The 17,333-nt window shown below is 49.3% G+C and overlaps 2 protein-coding genes across 12 annotated transcripts in view; one reads left to right on the plus strand and one right to left on the minus strand.

The window, feature by feature from the left end:
- Tmem91 (transmembrane protein 91) overlaps positions 1-3,014 on the plus strand; it is a 4,856-nt gene extending 1,842 nt beyond the window's left edge. For 7 of the 9 annotated variants that reach the window (XM_008855000.3, XM_008854999.3, XM_008855003.3 and 4 more), the window contains exons 3-4: positions 1,558-1,707; positions 2,800-3,014. In XM_008855000.3, coding sequence (XP_008853222.1) covers positions 1,558-1,707; positions 2,800-2,985 — 336 coding nt within the window. In that variant the 3' untranslated portion in view covers positions 2,986-3,014. Of the gene's footprint in view, positions 1-1,557; positions 1,708-2,651 lie in introns of all 9 variants that reach the window. The other 2 variants (XM_017794844.2, XM_029557128.1) reach the window with 2 other exon arrangements.
- A 1,778-nt stretch (positions 3,015-4,792) lies between these two features.
- On the minus strand, positions 4,793-17,023 carry Exosc5 (exosome component 5). 3 transcript variants are annotated; one of them, XM_029557127.1, is made up of 6 exons: positions 16,794-17,018; positions 12,091-12,204; positions 10,020-10,141; positions 8,718-8,858; positions 7,405-7,491; positions 4,793-5,129 (listed from the first exon to the last, which is right to left on the minus strand). In XM_029557127.1, exons 1-6 carry the CDS (start codon positions 16,939-16,941, stop codon positions 5,037-5,039), a joined length of 705 nt encoding a protein of 234 aa, XP_029412987.1. In that variant the 5' UTR covers positions 16,942-17,018; the 3' UTR covers positions 4,793-5,036. The 3 variants fall into 3 exon arrangements, with proteins under 3 accessions (XP_029412987.1, XP_008853228.1, XP_008853229.1); XM_008855006.3 differs by having other exon boundaries at positions 7,405-7,494; positions 16,794-17,017; XM_008855007.3 differs by lacking the exon at positions 12,091-12,204 and having other exon boundaries at positions 7,405-7,494; positions 16,794-17,023.
- Positions 17,024-17,333: the final 310 nt, after the last annotated feature.

A 17,333-nucleotide genomic window follows, 5' to 3' on the forward strand; every position in this document is an offset into this window, starting at 1 on the left:
TTGGTGTGCGAATTTTTCTGTGGGGGGGGGGGGGGGGGAACAGGGCCTCACTGCATAGCTCTAGCTAACCTGAACTCACTCTATAGACTAGGCTGGCCTTGAACTCACAGAGATCCACTTGTCTCTACTGCCAGAATCCTGGGATTAAAGGTGTTGTCCCACTATGCCTGGCGGGGTTTGAATTTCCCATCCTGCTTTGGCCTCCCAAATAGCTGGGGTTGCAGACCTGTACCACTAGACCTGATATGTGTCACCTTTTCTTAGGAAACCATGCAACACTACTTACACCACATTCTGTTCCTTACAAGTGACTCACAAACCTGCCCAGATTCAAGAGGAGGGGACTTCAACCACAGTTCTTGAGGGAGGAGTATCAAAGTCACAGTATCAAAATAGTACTTGGAGCCAGGCATGGTGGTACATGTCTGTAATCACAACACTCAGAAGGCTGAGGCAGGATTATAAAATTCAGACCAGCCTGGGCTACATATGGAATCTGAGAACAGCCTGGGGCTATACAGTAATACCCTGTATAAAAGCTTTCGGGGTGGAAAACACCCTCCCATGTATAGTATCATTTTATCCCTGTCTTACAGTTCCCAGTGTTGGAAGACGTTGAGAACCTTATGTTCCTTTTTGGTGTGTGTGTGTGTGTGTGTGTGTATGTGGCTTTGTTTTGAGACAGCATCTCACCATATAGCCCTAGGTAACCTGGAACTTGCTATAAAGATCATCCCAAGCTGGCCTTGATCTCACAGAGATCTGCCTGCCTCTGCCTCCTGAATGCTCGGAGGCACTAACGGTGTGTGCCACCATGCCTGGCAGAACCTTATTGCCTCTGCAAGTTCATATTCACTTTGTGTATCTAGTATCATTGGCTGAGCTGGTCACTGTATTTGAAAATATTTTTAAGTTAAATTACTTATTTTTAAAGTTATTTTGTTTTTTGTATGCAGCATAGCGTAGCACTGGCTGGCCTGAAACTATGTAGACCAAGCTAGCTTCAAATTCATATAAAGATCCACCTGCCTCTGCCTTCTGAGTCCTGGGATTTAAAGGTGTATGCCATCATGCCCAGACTTAATTTGGTTTTTTTTTTTGGTCTTTTTGAGACAGGGTCTCCCTGTAGTCCCAGCTGTCCTGGAACTATGTAGACCAGGCTGGCCTTGAACTCACGGAGATCCGCCTGCCTCTGCCTCCTGAGTGCTGGGATTAAAGGCGTGTGCCACCACACCCGGGCTTTGTTATTTTAACTTATGTGTATGTTGTGTGTATCTCTACCAGGGTATATACATGTGAGGGGAATGCCTGCAGAGGCCAGAGCTATCATATTCCCTGGAGCTGGAGTTTTACAAATGGTTGTAAGCTACCCAACATGGTGCTGGGAACTGTATTTGGGTCCTTTACAAGAGCAGTACAGACTCTTAACTGCTGAGCCATCTCTTTAGCCCTTTAAATATTTTTGTCTCTGGGGAAGCCCTGGTTTTGGGGGGCAAAGGATAGAGCAGTGGGAGGGGAGGTGGGTGGAGATGCCCACCCAGGCTCTTCTGTCCATAGGACACGTCATCCAGTGACAGTGACTCAGACTGGGATGGAGGTGGCCGTCTGTCCCCACTTCTGCCCCAGGACCACCTTGGCTTGGCGGTCTTCTCAATGCTGTGTTGTTTTTGGCCTGTGGGCATTGCTGCCTTCTGTCTGGCCCAAAAGGTTAGTCAGCGTGTGGGTCTGGGAGGGCACTGGGGTTTAAATAAAGGAAACTAAATCAAGAGGAGCCATGCCTGTGGGAATGGGTGTGAGGGGTAGAGAGGGGTTTCCACATGGAAACCCAGGTGTAACCAGGAGGGTCACCTCAGGTTCAAGGCCAGCCTGGCTACAAAGTGGAACCCTGAAGCTAGGTGTGGTGGTGCACGCCTTTAGTCCCAGCACTCTAGAGGCAGAGGCGGGCATATCTCTGAGGTCAAGGCCAGCCTGGTCTACAAAGTGAGTTCCAGGCCAGCTGGGGCTGTAGGGAGACCCTGTCTCAAAAAGATTAAAACAAAAACCAAAACAACCCCTCCCCCAACAAAGTGGGACCCTGTCTCAAAAGAACCAAATCAAACAGAGACAGGGCTGAGGATGTAGCTCAGTTGGTAGAGTGCTTCCCAGCCTGATGAAGTCTTGGATTTTATCCCCAGCCATCTGGGGATGGAAGAAGTAGAATTTAAGTTCAAGGTTATCCTTGGCTACAAGGGAGTTTCAGGGCAGCCTGGGCTACATGAGACTTTGTCTTTAAAAAAAAAAAAGGAAGGCAAGAAAAGTAGGAGAAAAATGAGGCACATTTCATAGAACCTGTCAGGGTGGTGATAAAAGACTTGAACTGTCCTGGGGAAATTACCAAACTTCCCCACAGGTTTTCTTTCTCTGTAACCACCCACAAGTAATTCCTACCTCAGGTCATCCTGCAAATCAACGGAGTTAGAATACTGGCAGACATAAAAACAGTGGCATATAGTAACATGCTTTTATTAGTCACCCAGCATCCCTGTTGCCCAACTGTGCCTCATCCATGAGTTTGGAATAGATGAATGAATGGTATGCTGGGTGGGGGAGGAGCCACAGGAATCAGGGAAGGAGGGGGACACTTTGGTTACCACTGCCCACTGCCTCTACAGACCAACAAGGCTTGGGCCAAGGGGGACGTCCAGGGGGCAGGGGCCGCCTCCCGCCGTGCCTTCCTGCTGGGGGTCCTTGCCGTGGGGCTGGGCCTGTGCACATATGCAGCTGCCCTGGTGACCCTGGCTGCCTACCTTGCCTCCCGAGACCCGCCCTAGTTGCCCCTCCGGCCCCCACTGTGAATGCAGAGGCCAGAGGCCCAGCGCTCCTGTGAGCAGAATGAACCAGCCTGGTGCTTTCCCTGATGGCGGTGATGACATCATCCAGAAAGGAGAGCCAGCCGGAGAACCCCTCCCCTTCTTGGCCACCCCTCAGCAGAAGGAGGCAATGTGAGAGATTAAACAAGACACCCTGCAGCCAAATCCAAGTCTGTCCTGTGAGTCTATGTGTCCAGGGTGGATGGGTGGCGGTGCCTAAGGGCAGGCAGGGGTCAGATAGGCTGCCAGGCTGTGTGTGGCTGGCACTGGACCTCAGAGCTTGAGGTGGAATTGGGTATGGGGTTTCCACACTGCAGTTTTCTTCTCCACACTGGTTAGTAGAGAATTAGAAAACAGATTTCAAGGTCTCACTGTGTAACCCTTGACCTTGAACCTCACTGTCTCATCTGCAAAATGGACTGTTTAATTTGGGCTGAGCAGAAGCTCCAAGCCATCGTGTTTCCCGCAGCACTGCACATTCCCTCTGCACACTTGGCTTCTGTTTCCCTTTTCTTCGGGAGAATGCTAGTCCTGCAGCTCAGATCCCCCAAAGACCGTAAGTCCTCCTCCCCAGGGGAGTCTCAGAAAACCAAGTGCAGATGGCACCAGCAGGTTCAACAGATGTGTGTTTACTGCTTAGCAGCACACAGGAATGCTTCCTAATGGGGACTGGTGTCAGTACTAGGCAGCTTAGTCTTGTTTAATGCCACCATGATGGATCTTGCTGGAAGAAAATAGCTTTTCCCAGTCAGCATTTCCCAGAGCATCTATGGGAGCAACATTTCAAGCTAATGATACTTGTGCATTTCCTTCTTGTTACTGGGTGTGAAGACACCTGACCAGAGGGGCGAAGGGGGAGTCTGGGAGCTACACCTAGCATCTGAGGTGTGCAGATGACCGGGCCCAGCACGTGGAAACAGTGTCAGGAGCCTGCTGACAGGAGCCCTGTGTTGCCAGGCTGTGGGATAGTTGCTCTTTGCAATAAATTCCCAAGTTCTTAACTCCTGTCCCTTTAGCACCCCAGAGGGTGAGGAACACCACCTGAGCCCCAGTGACTTGCCTACATATGGAGAAGCCCCAGAATGCTGATGTCTCCCTGGGCTTTGCCCCAACAGCCTGGGCTTGGGGACCTCAAGAGTCTCGTGGGCCCTCTGATCCTCTGTAGGCTAGCTGGAGACTCACAGGCTACCTGGCTCATGTGCTTGTACCACCTTCAAATGGGGACAATGGTCCCACCTGATGGGGCTGCTGGATGTACAACCCTTAGCCAGCCTTTGCTGGTGACCCCAGAGCCTTCATGTTGACATGTCTGTTCTTTCCGGTTCATCACCTCCCTTTCCTATCCTCACTGACCACTCCGTCTTGACTTCCTGCCTGGACCCTTGGGGCTCTTCCCCCCATTTTACCCACAAGCTCATACCCCTTCCTCTTTCAGGGCTCTCCTCAGTTGTCCCCTGCCTGTGAAGGCATCCTAATATACTGAATTTGTCATCTTCAAACTCTTTCTTATTTTTTTTTGAGACAGGTCTCATTATTTAGCCCTGACAGGCCTGGAACTTGCTATGTAGACCAGGCTGGCCTTGAATTCAGAGATCTGTCTGGGACTTACGGTGTGCACCACCATGCCTGGCTTTTTAAAAAAAATAAATGTAGCCCAGGCTAGTCTCAAACTCACTATGTGGTAGAAGATGATCTCAAATACCTGATCCTCCTGCCCCTAACTCTCAGGTGATGGGACCACAGGCAGGGATACACTGACCTCTTTTGTCATAGCATTTACTACCATCTGACAAAACACCATGCTTCTTTGTCCACTCTCCCCATCACTCCTGGAACAGGAGACACGAATCTCTTGTTCACTGCCAACTTCTCAGCACCAAACAGGCCTGGTAAATAGGTACTTGCCAGATGCCAGTTAGAATGAATGGATACGGACTCATTCATTCAACACAGGTGAGCTCCCTTTAATAGTGCTCTGGTGGTGGTGGTGGTCAGGGGGTTGTGTCCAGGTATGGAGATGTCAAATGCCAAGCCTCTGTCCCCGAGTCCTGTCCCCAGCCCATTACAGGAGTTCTTGCCTCTACAGGACTGGAAGTCACATGGGCACAGAGGCAAGGCTGGGTGCTGGCCTGCAGCAGCTGGAGGCAGTGGGCATGGTGGCGGGAGGGGGTGCTGCCCTGGCTTGCCTCAGCTCTTGGAGTAGCGCCTCTGCAGCGATTCCCGGTAGAAGCGGAAGATGTGTTGTGAGGCTGCCTGGGCTGCGGCCAGGCACTGCTGCAGCTGGGGAGGGAGAGGCCAGTCAGTGCCCAGGACTACTTCCTGACCCACATGAATCCCCAGGCCCACCATCTCCCCTTTCCTCCCATTACTCCTCACCACCCCAAAGGAGGCAGATTTTGTGCATATTTCCTTTTCTCGGGGTGGAGGGGGCCGTCATTCTGTAGCCTAGGTTGGCCTGAACAATCCTGCCCCATCCTTCCAAGTGCTTAGATTACAGGTATGCACTACCATACCTGGTTTTATTTGGTGTTAGGGACTGAACCCAGAACCTTCTCATGCATATTAGGCAAACATTCTACCAATGAAGCCACACCCTCAACCGTCCTAAGCTTGTCTTTCTTTTTGATAAATTAGGATCATATTTTGGCAGCATCAGGATTTCAAATCAGAAAGATCAGAATTCTGACTCCTTGGAAGAATCCATAATCAGAGATCAAGAGAATTAGAGTCACAATTCTTTTACCTACCCCTCCCAAATCCTTTTGTTGCTGGTTTTTGTTTGAGACAGTGTCTCACTCGGTAGCCTAGGCTCACTTGGAACTCACTGTGTAGCTCAGGATGACTGCACTACTCAGTGATCCTCCTGCCTTAGCCTGCTGAGTGCTGGGGTTACAGATGAGGGCCACCATACCAGGCCTCTCCCCGACCCCACTTTGAGGACCTACAGGATCTCATCCTGTAGTCCAGGCTGGCCTGGAACTCATTATGTATGTAATGAGTCTGGCTTCAAACACAGCAGCCCTCCTGCCTCAGCCTCCAAAATGCTGGGATCATAGCTGTGAGCCTCCATGCTCAACTCAAATCTTTAACTCCAGTCCCTGGGGATCTGACAGCCTCTTCTGACCTCCAAGGGCATTGCACGACATGGGTGCACTTACCTACATGCAAGCAATACACACATACACATAAAATTTAAAAAAAAATTTTTTTTTTTTGGTTTTTTGAGACAGGGTCTCCCTGCAGCCCCAGATGCCCTGGAACTCACTACGTAGACCAGGCTGGCCTTAAACTCACAGAGATCCACCTGCCTCTGCCTCCCAAGTGCTCGGATTAAAGGCGTGCACCACCACGCCCAGCAAAAAAAATTTATTTGATGTGTATGAGTGTTTAGCCTGCATGTATGTAAGTGCGCCCATGTCATGCAATGGCCACAAAATCCAGAAAAGGGCACTGGATCTCCAGAACTAGAATTAGGGATGGTAGTTAGCTACCATGTGGGTGCTGGGAAATGAACCAGGATCCTCTGCAAGAGCACCCAGTGCTCTTAACTGCTGAGCTGTCTCTCCAGCCCCAACCCAGATAACCTTAAGGGCCAGGAAATCAGAGATCCCCACATCTTTATTACTGCATGGGCCTACATCCGCAGGACCCGAGAAAAAAATGCCTTTATAGACCATTTGGCCTGTTTCCAAAGTATGTCCCTTGGAAACCCAGAATTCTAGGTGGCACTGTCATAGCTGTCCTGGGAACTTGCTCTTTAGACCAGGCTGGCCTCAGACGCACACAGATCCACCTGCTCCCGCCTCCTGAATGCTGGGATTAAAATCATGCATCACCATGCCCAGCAGCATATTGTTCTTGTAGGGGACACAAGTTCATTTCCCAGCACCCATGCTGGGGTCTCACAACCACCTGTAACTCCAGCTCCAGAGACAGGCACCTTTACGCTTATGTACATACCCCCCCAAAACACACATGGACACACTAATTAAAAAAAAAACAAAAAAACGCCAGGTATGATTGCACACCCCTTTAATCCCAGCACTCAGGAGGCAGAGACAAGAGGACCTCAAAGTCAGCCTGGTCTACATAGTAAGTTCCAGGCCAGCTGGGGCTAAAGGAAGACCCTGTCTGCAAAATCAAACAAACCCAAAAAGAACAAAAAAACAAAGTTTTACCTCTCCCTTTTCTGTTTGGTTTGTATTTTTAATACAAGGTCTCATATATCCCAGGCTGGCCTCAAACTCCCCATGTAGCTGAGGATGACCTTGAATTTCTGATTGTCCTCCTTCTACCTTCCAAATGCTGAGATTACAGGTGTACAGCAGGATGCCTGGTTTACGTGGTACTGAAGATCTAACCTAGGGCCTTGTGTATGCTAGACCGCACTCTACCAACTAAGCTACACTGCCATCTCCGAGAACCCCCACTTCTTTCAAGACAGGGATGCAAGGAAAGGCTTGCTTTGAACTTCAAACTTCAGGCACTTGGGACAAGATGTTATGTCATGGTGGGAGGGAAGGTTCTGGGTTTTTCCCCAGCCCCACACTGGTACCTCAGCATCAGAATACAGTCCTTTGGTGGTGGACATCAGCAGCTTCTGCTCCACGCTGTCCAGAGCAAAGGTCAAGACGGCCCGGGCCTTCTGGGAACAAGAGGTAGAAGACAGTGAAGGACCTCAGACCCTTGTCTTTGAATTCCCAGACAGTTTCAAACAGGGGTTACCAGACCCTTAGCCTCCAGGCCTCACTTCCCCATAGCCAGGTGCCTACATATCAGCTGCAGTTCTCCATCTACACATTACCCCTTCCCTAGGTAATGACTGTCTGCCTCTCTTGTGCAGAACAGAACTGGTTTTTTTTTAAGGTTCTACGTATTTGTTACTGAACCAGTTTGTTCATTTGTGCAGTGCAGATAAAAAGCAAATCAGATTCTTAATTTCAATATGACCAAATCTCCAGGTTAGAAAATGTTAGCTCCATCCAGTAGGACCAACAGACGACCATGATTCAGCTTAAACAGTCAGCTATGCCATCTTGTGTGAATCCTCGAGACCTGGCTCTCCTCCAGTGTATTCTCTTAAGAGTGGGACCTGATTTTGTTACCAGTTTTCATTTGAATCCATTACGGAACCGGACTATTTTGCTTTTGGCCAGGAATTGCTTGATTCTGCAAGTCTTGTGAGAAACCGAGACGGGTGCAGGATGGCAGATGAAAGGAGGAGACCCTGCACGACTGCTCTTTGCACCTTCTGACCACAGCACTCCTGTCCCGTAGGGGGAGCCACTGTGCTGGCCATCTGCTGCTGCCTCTCCGCCTCTCCTTTCCTTCATGCCCTGTACTGTATGTAGACTCAGGAGCCAGTCAGCAGGTCCCCACAGCCGGGCTCCCTTGCCATTAGGTTCTCCCAGCTATCTGATGGGAGCCTAGGGGGACCAGAGAGAAGCAGCCTGGTCCTTAGGCAGCAGCAGCTGTACAATAGCTATGGAGTTCTGAACTTCAGCAGGCAGGACAGATACCTGGCACACATGCACATTTGGAACCAATTACACTAAAGTCTTGGAAGCATTGCATGTGTCAGTTTCCCTCACACTGAGAAACAAACAAGGAAATCCTAATGGGTGTTGGGGGCCGGCTTCTAGCTAGAACTTTGTTCTTTCAGTTTGGTAATGAAAGCCAGTAAATTCCTCTTCTAGTTTGTGGATGTTTGAGTTGCGTTCCTAGCACTTGAAGCTAAGTGAACCCTGATGAATACTGCGGAGCCTGCAACTGGGCCCAGGGTGCATGAGCTGGCCGAATAGCACAGAAGGCCTGGCAGACAGAGTCACCTGGCCACAGCTCGTCAGCAACCGTAACCTCCACACCTACCTTTTCTTGCTTGGCTGTGGGGTCCAGCAGGAGATTGCCATCAGAGTCTAGGGCACAGGTAACCCCACAGAAGAGAGCCCGCATGGGCACACCTGCATCCACCAGTGCCATGCAGGCAGCATTTAGGCAACAGGCCAAGAGCTGAGCATGACGAAGTGGTTAAGGAGAGTGTCTTCTGTAGTGCTGGCCAGTAGAACACATCCAGGCTTCCCTTCACCTGCTGATGCCTGTGACAGACATCACTGACTGATTACAGAGCAGCATTGAGTCAGTGGTTCTGGGATCAAGTCGCTGTTGCTGCTGCTTCAAACTGAGCTTTGCCATCTCTCAGCTGGGTGGTCAGTTCACTTTCTCTGAGTCTCAGTCTCTGAATGTTAAATGGGATCATGACAAGTAATAGGCGTAGTAAAAGATGTACTAAAGTATGTACCAAGTACCTTTGTGAAATGTGGTCATAGAGAGAAATCTCCCAAGGTCACATAGGGTAGACACTGGCAAAACCAGGCCCAGCTCCTGGGAATCTAGCAGGTGGCTAACATACCAAAAAATGAAGCCAACAACTACTCCACTTGATTGGTGCTCCCCCAGTAGAGCCACACTCAGGCCAAGGTGCAGAATGGTCACTGGCTCAGGCTCACGTCAGATAGGCCTAGGCTTGAGTCCCGCCTCTGCTGCCACCTGGCTGTGTGTCCCTTGGGAAAGCCACTTTCCCTCACCTGAAACATAGCTACAGAAGAACACACATAGAGGGGAGTCCTTGGGCTCTTGAACCAGACTTCTGGAGTTATGATGGCGACTGATGCATGTACTGTGATGACTAAATGACCTAACGTGTAACATGTGAGGTCCTCAGGGCAGTCAGTGCCTGGCACACAGTGTTTGCTATTATTTTTCTTTTTTTGGGTCTTTTTGAGACAGGGTCTCCCTGTAGCCCCAGCTGTCCTGGAACTCGCTATGTAGACCAGGCTGGCCTTGAACTCACAGAGGTCCGCCTGCCTCTGCCTCCCAAATGCTGGGACTACAGGCGTGCGCCACCATACGCAGCATTATTTTTCTTTTCTATTAAATTTATCTCTCTTTCTCTCTCCTTCCACTGTGTGAGTCCTGGAGATCAAACTCAGGTAGTCAGGCTCAATGGCAAGAATCTTTACCCACTGAGCCATTTCATGGGCCCTGTTTGCTGTTCTTTATGAAGTGCTGCCTGGCACACATTTGGAGGTTTCTGAGTGGTAGAGGGTGTGTTACTGGGCCAACCGTGAGGGAGGTTCTAGAAAAATTCCTGAAGGGGCTGGGGAAGGATACAGAGCCGGCATCACTGACCACCTGCAGCACCACGGTGATGGAGGTACGGGGGTGCAGGGCACCCAGCACCACTGCCTCACATGTGTTCCGGATCAGGCGCTCCTGGCTTTTCTCAGCCACGCCTGGAGAGACCAGGGCAAGTTGTTAGGCGCTTCCCTTCCACCTCCTCATCTTTCCCTGCTCCATTAACCTTCAGAAGTAGCTGAGATAACACACACTCCCAGGAGTAAGCAGGCAGGGCCTGAAACTGCTGAACACCTGCTATGGCCAGCCTTCAACAAGGGTCCACCAGCTAGCCACCCTGGGGAGGAGTACCCACAAGTGCCCTTGTCTTTCCCAGTTATAGCCCATCCTCACTCCCATCCTGTAGGCCTGTCACAGGACATTTGACGGCGATGTGGTGAAAAGGCAGGAAAAAAGTAATGGAAAGGAGGGGAGACGGAGCAGAGAAGGAAACACAAAGAGACAGTGGGTGGGGAAACAAACAGCTGAGAGGACACTAGGTCTGTAATCAGCACTAGGGAGGCTGAGGCAGGAGGCTCACAAATTTGAGGCCAGTCTGGGCTACAAGAGAGCTCAGCCAGGTGTGGTGGCGCACACTTTTAATCCTAGCTCTCAGGAGACAGAGGCAGGGGTCCTGTGAATTTCAGGGAAGCCTTGTCTACATAGCAAGTTCCAAGCCAAACCTCTCAACTCTCACCAGAGAAGTTTCCTTATGCAGCAGACGGTGATTAACACAGAAACCCACAATGTGCAGAGATAAGGAGCTGCTGAGTGCTTATCCCTGAATAGGACACCTATTTCAAACCTCTGCCTTTCAAGGCTCAGGGATCATTGCACAAGAGGATGTTGAAAGATTTTAAAAGCTGGAGGGGTTGGATGGCCACGAGGAAACAGAATCTTTCAGACAGCTAGTCAGTCACTCATATGAACTCACAGTAATGGTGAGAGCAAGCACGAATCCAATGCAAATGCAAAGCAGACAAAATCCCAGCATAGAGATGGGGAAGTGGGTAAGAAATCCCAACCCAATCTAAGGAATTGGTGATTGATGGCTCAGAGGGAAAGACAGTGTCTTACAAGGATGGGGCCTCTTGGTGGGCCCAGTATATGGGCCCATACTGAAGGGCATTTGGGGACACAAGTCAGACTCATAGGCCATATTATATATATGAGAGTACATTAAATTGGGCAGGGGACAGGTGCAGATAGGGGAGGGGATCTAAATATTTTATGAAAGTCTCAAAAATTAAATAAAAATAAATAAAAAAATAAAAGAGAGAGCTCAATGTGAGCTTAGGCACCTTGAGACCAGTCTCAAAAAGTAAGGGGTTGGCTGGGCATGGTGGCACACGCCTTTAATCCCAGCACTTGGGAGGTAGAGGCAGGCAGATCTCTGTGAGTTCAAGGCCAGCCTGGTCTACATAGTGAGTTCCAGGCCAGCTGGGGCCACAGGGAGACCCTGTCTCAAAAAAAAAAAGGTAAGGCAAGGAGTTGGAAAGATGGCTCCGCAGCTGGAAGAACCTGGTTTTGGTTCCCAGCACCCACATGGTAGCTAACAACCTTCCTGAACTCCAGTTCTGGGGGATCCAATACCTCCTCTGGCCTCCATGGTCACTGTATGTGTGTGGTACGCTTACATGCCTGCAGGCAAGATACTCATACACATTAAAAAATTAATAAATTTTTTTTTTTAAAAGTAAAAAAGGCTGGTGATGTAGCTTAGCTGTAGAACACTTGCCAGAATCATTTACCAGTATGGGGCTGGTGACATGGCTCAGTACTAGACCGTCTGTTTAGAATTCACCAGTGAGGGCCTGGAAGGCCTGGCTCAGCAGTACCAGGATTGCTTGGAATCCACCAGTGAGGGCCTGGGGATGGGGCTCAGTGTAGAGCGCTTGCCTAGCAGGCATGAAGTTCTGGATTCCACCTCCAGTACAGCAAAAACAAAACAAAAGCTGAGCAAGGGAGGGAGCTGAGTGGGCAGTGGAGACCGGGCACAGCATGCAGGGAGGAGCCAGATGAGATCCTGGGGGACTGGATCTTCGGAGGTTCAGTTGACTCCATTTACCAGGCAGCCCTATCTTTGGCCTCAGGATCACTTCAAGTGTGGCCTTGTTGAAGATCTCCTTGCTGACCTTCACCTCAGCGGGCCCATAGACTCCAGCCAGGACAGAGGTATCACCTGGTAAAACATCAGGGGAGGCCTCAGTCACTGTGCCAGCATCTGAGGCACAATGTGTGGCACAAACAGCATGCGCACAGAAGCCCAGGGGCTCCCTGTGCCAGCCTTGCCATTTGTTGGCAGTGATCATTCCAGTCCCCACTTCACTCTTCTGCTTCTGCTTTCTCATCTGTAAAATGGGTACAACCATAACACTTCCCTTATGGCATTTTCATGGAGATCAAAGACACAGTTCAGGACTGGAGAGCACAGCTCAATGGCATCAGGAGGCCCTGAGCCCCAGATCTCCACATCACCCAAGAAAATAAGACAAAAATTTTAGAAAGCACAGTTTACTTAAAACACTTAGGACACTGCTTAGTGCATGCAGGGCACACAACAGACTTTAGTTTAAGAGGAGGTAGTTCGGGTTGGAGCGATGGCCCAGAGGTTAAGAGTGCTTGCTGTTCTTCCAAAGGACCCAAGTTTGGTACCCAGCACCCACACCAGGTAACCACCTGGAACTCCAGCTCCAAGGGTTCTGCCTCTTTTGGCATCCGTGAGCACCAGCACACATGTGGCATTCACTCACCTACATACATATGAATAAAATAAGATTTGAAACAAGAGGAGGTAATTCCTGAGAGTCGTCCTTTCTCTTCCTACTGTGATTGGTCTGTCTGTTCCGAATGGGTCCTCACCCCCATACCTCTCCTTTCCGGACTCTGCAGCAGTGCGAGTACCTAAGAAAAGGGTCCAGGTGGCCCTACTAGGGGAATGACTGGAATCCCAGCATTTGGGAAGAAGAGGATCAGGAATTCAAGGTCCCTTGGCTACAAACTGTGTTTGAGGCCCCCCTGGGCCACATAAGACCATCTCATAAACCAACCAAGGGAAACCCATTGTCATGTATAATTAACAAATCCTAATGAAAAATTTTAAAAATACCAAACAAGAGGCTGGAGAGATGGCTCAGCGGTTAAGAGCACTGACTGTTCTTGCAGAGGACCTGGGTTCGATTCCCAGTACCCACATGGTGGTTACGAACCGTCCTTAACTCCAGTTCCAAGGGAACCTGAAGCCCTCTTCTGACCTCCACGGCACTGCACGACACAGGTGCACTCACATACATGCAGGCAATACACTCATACACATTAAAAAAAACAAAAACAAAAAAACAAAACTAAACAAAATAAAAAATAACAAAAAAGAAAGGGGATCTAAGCCAGGCGTGGTGGCGTGCACACGCCTTTAATCCCAGCAGTCGGGAGGCAGAGGCAGGCAGATCTCTGTGAGTTCGAGGCCAGCCTGGTCTCCATAGTGAATCCAGACCAGCTAGGGCTACAGGAAGACCCTGTCTCAAAAAAGGGCCCCCCCCCCCAAAGGCGGGGGGGGGGATCTATAGTTGTGATGGTTTGGGGATCTCAATTCCTGCTTATTTTCCCAAAATGGATATGAATGGATGAGAAGATTAAGCAAACAGAAAACTAGCTTCTAGCCCTGTCTGCCTATTTCTGGCTCTTGTGTGACGCTAAGTTCTCTGGGCTTTAGAGAGCCCACAGCAAAATGAAGACACTGGGTTTGTTTCCACGTTTCTGACTATAGCGCCCAATAACTGATCAGGATTTGGTTACAGCCCAACTCTAAATTCATAAATCTATGTGTATAAATGTATCACAATCACACAAAGTAATCCCCAGCTGCATGCCGAGTCATGGGGGAACCTTAAATGATTCTGATCCATAAGCTTTCTCCAGTGTTCCTTACTGAAGGGCTCAAAAGTGAAGAGCCTCAAAAACCAAGTCAACCAAGGAGTTGAGCTGGGCATGGTGGTGTGCCCCTTTAATTCCAGCAATCGGGAGGCAGATGCAGGTAGCTTTGTGTGAGTTTGAGATCAGCCTGGTCTGCATATTGAGCCAGGCCAGCCAGGGCTACATGGTGAGACTCTGTCTCAAAACCAATCACCAACCAACCAACCAACCAAACCACTAAGGGGCTGGGGGTGTAGCTCTGTGGCAGAGCATGTGCCTAGGATGTGTAAGATCAGAAGTAGAAAACCAGGACCAACTTTCTTAGGTATGTGATAGGTTCCCAGGTTCTGTAGGTTTCTGTGGTTGGATTTTCTGAGACAGGGTCCCGTATAGTCCAGTCCAGTCTGGTATTGAATGCCTGGTCCTCTTGCCTCTGCCTCCCAGGTGCTGGGATTACAGGTACGCACCATCATCTTTTTTAAAAATTAACTTTGGTTTTTAAAGTTAGGATACAAAGTAATGAATGGGTTTCATCGTGACAGTTCTACATATACCTGTTCTTATCTTTGTTTTGTTTCCCCCCATACCCCAACCTGGTTCTACAGTTTCTATAAACTTGCCAGAGTTTCTGAAGCCAGAAATGTTTGGAACATGCATTCTGAAGGTCTGCCAGGCCTCCAGATTGTATTAGGGCCCTGCGTATTTACAGTTTTAGAAGACAGACAAGCTGCCTCTTTTTATTTTACTTTGTTTTCTCTTTCTGAGGCAGGGCCTTCTTGTAGCTGCCCTGGAACTCACTATGTAGACTAGGCTGGCCTCCATCTCAGAGAGATCCACCTGCCTCTGCCTCCAGAGTGCTGGTATTAAAGGCACGTACCACCACGCCTGGCTATTATAATTTTTTAAATTTATTTTTATTTTATGTTTGTGTTTTGCCTACATGTATGTAAGTGCACTCTGTATTTAGTGCTCAGAGGCCAGAGAGGGTGTTAAGATGCCCTGGAACTGGAGTTAAGGATGTTTGTTAGAAAAAAAAAAAAAACAAGCTGGGTGTGATGGCGCATGCCTTTAATCCCAGCAGTCGGGAGGACGAGGCAGAGGCAGGCGGATCTCTGTGAGTTCCAGGCCAGTTTTGTTTACTGGGAGACCCTTTTTTTTTGGTCTTTTTGAGACAGGGTCTCCCTGTAGCCCCAGCTGTCTTGGAACTCACTACATAGACCAGACTGGCCTTGAACTCACAAAGATTCATCTGCCTCTGCCTCCCAAGCTCTGGGATTAAAGGTGTGCGCCACCACACCCTGCCTTTTGTTTTGTTTTGGCTACAGGGTCTTTCTGTAGCCTCAGCTGGTCTGGAACTTGCTAGGTAAACCAGATCTCACATCCTCTTCTGCCCTCCATGGGCATCCCATGCATATGGTAGTTACATGCATGCAAGTGAAACACTCATACACACAAATAAATTTTTAAAAATTTAAAGACTTTTTTCTTTTTACATTTTTAAATTATTTTATTTTATGTGTATTGCCTGCATGTAGATAAGTGCATCCATGTTGTGCAATGCCCATGGAGGACAGAAGAGGATGTCGGATTCCCTGGAACTGGAGTTACAGACAGTTGTTAGCTGTCATGTGGGTGCTGGGATTCGAACCCGGGTCTTCTGCAAGAACAGCCAGTGTTCTTAACCACAGAGCCATCTCTCCAGCCCCTTTTCTTGTCTTTTTGAGACAGGTCTCCCTGTAGCTCCAGCTGGCCTGGAACTTGCTATGCAAACCAGGCTGGCCTTGAACTCATAGAGATCCACCTGTGTCCCAAGTGCTAGGATTAAGTTCTGTACCACCATGCCCGGCTTAAAGATTTATTTAAATTACGTGTACATGTGTGTCTGTGTGTAGGTATGTGCATGTGAGTGCAGGTGTCAGCAGAGGTCAAAAGAGGGCTTTGGATTCCCTGGAGATGAGTTACAGGTGTTTGCAACCTAACTAACATGGGTGCTGGGAACTTAACTGAGGTCCTCTTCACAAGGAGTACATAGTAACAGCTGAGCCATCTCTCCAGCCCCTGGTCTCCTTTCTTAACCTCTAATTAGTCTTCAATTCGTGCTTCATTTACCTGATCCCCTCAGCATAACTCCTGAAGAGCTGTTTCCACTTCCTGTCTTTTCCCTCTTTCTCTGACCCCACCCACCACTCCAATGCAATGGCAGAAATGACCGCCAAATTATTAGCCCTAAAGTGGCTCAGCCTCTCTGAAGGAAACAGCTGGTCAGCTGTGACATCTCAAACACATTCTCACCATACGTATTTCCCCCAACTCACTGACCTCTCCTCCTCAGTCTTTGCTAGCTCTCAAGTTGAAGGGCTAGGGGTAGAGGTGGGGCTGTGAGGGTGTTAGTCACCTGACCTCTCTTTTCTTTCTACACTCTTTTACTCCGATGGTGAGAGAAACATGTATAGAAAACAAAGGGATATTTACTCAAATGGTCGGATGGGAGTAGGGGAGACATTTGTCAACCCAGGGTGGGAATATCACTTTCAATTTGAAGAGCATTTAATTGCGTAAATCATCTGCCACAGTCTAGGCAGTAATTATATTTAAACCCGTGGTGGTGATGTGTCTGTCTACAAGGGTATTTATGCAAATGGACATCTTTGCCTCAATCCGTGATGTATGGATCCAGGCGGAGGGACGGAAGAAATCTAGTCAAGGGGAATATTTACCCTGGTGAGGTTTCCCCTATTTTAAATATCCCGCAGTATCTAGAGAGTTGCACATCACACCGTAACCTCTCTTCAAAAACAGATAGATGGCACCCAGGTGACGGTGGCGCGCGCAGAATTAAGTTGGGTTAGGTTCTTTTACCTTGCAGAAAAGAAGCAGATCCATCCGGCCGGGACAGCAGGTTTTGTTCACAAGCAAAGTGCCGGAGGCTGCAGCCTGGGCCTCGAGGGCTGGACTCCGTTCCACTCTCAACGCGTACCTTGGCGTCCGCACGCATTACTACCTCCATAGCCGCAGACCACACGTGCAGCAGCGCTGACTACAGCTTCCGCCCAGCGACGCGCGCAGGCACACCGACTGCGCAGGTCTGGGCTGCAGGCCAATCGGTGCTTGCACGTGGCTTAGCGTTTACTAACAATCTGCCCCCCCCCCGCCCTCCGCCTCCCAATTCTGGCAAAACCATTGGACAACAGAGGAAAGGGGGCGGATCTTGGTTTGGGCCCATCCTGCTTAAGGCCCCCGGATCCTAAACGCTTGAGTCTCTAGTAAGGCTATCCTTCTCTTTGCCTGATTAAAAAGAACCGGTAATAAGACGATGGGCCTAAGTCTGAAGGGTAAGACCACCATCTTCACTCAGATTTGCGTCTTTGATGCCGGGTGACAGCGGAAAGATACGTGGTA

The sequence above is a fragment of the Nannospalax galili genome, unplaced genomic scaffold, assembly GCF_000622305.1.
Source record: "Nannospalax galili isolate Female #2095 unplaced genomic scaffold, S.galili_v1.0 scaffold1687, whole genome shotgun sequence".
In the NCBI taxonomy this organism is placed as follows: Eukaryota; Metazoa; Chordata; class Mammalia; order Rodentia; family Spalacidae; genus Nannospalax; species Nannospalax galili.

What these genes read in the sequence shown, in the direction of transcription:
- Exosc5 (XM_008855006.3), bottom strand. Translation starts at nt 16,941, where the DNA reads ATGGAGGTAGTAATGCGTGCGGACGCCAAGGTACGCGTTGAGAGTGGA. An exon ending in GCCAAAGATAGGGCTGCCTG is followed by an intron (nt 10,142 to 12,090) that starts GTAAATGGAGTC and finishes TGGTCTCTCCAG; the next exon opens with GCGTGGCTGAGAAAAGCCAG. An exon ending in TGGTCAGTGATGCCGGCTCT is followed by an intron (nt 8,859 to 10,019) that starts GTATCCTTCCCC and finishes CGTCATGCTCAG; the next exon opens with CTCTTGGCCTGTTGCCTAAA.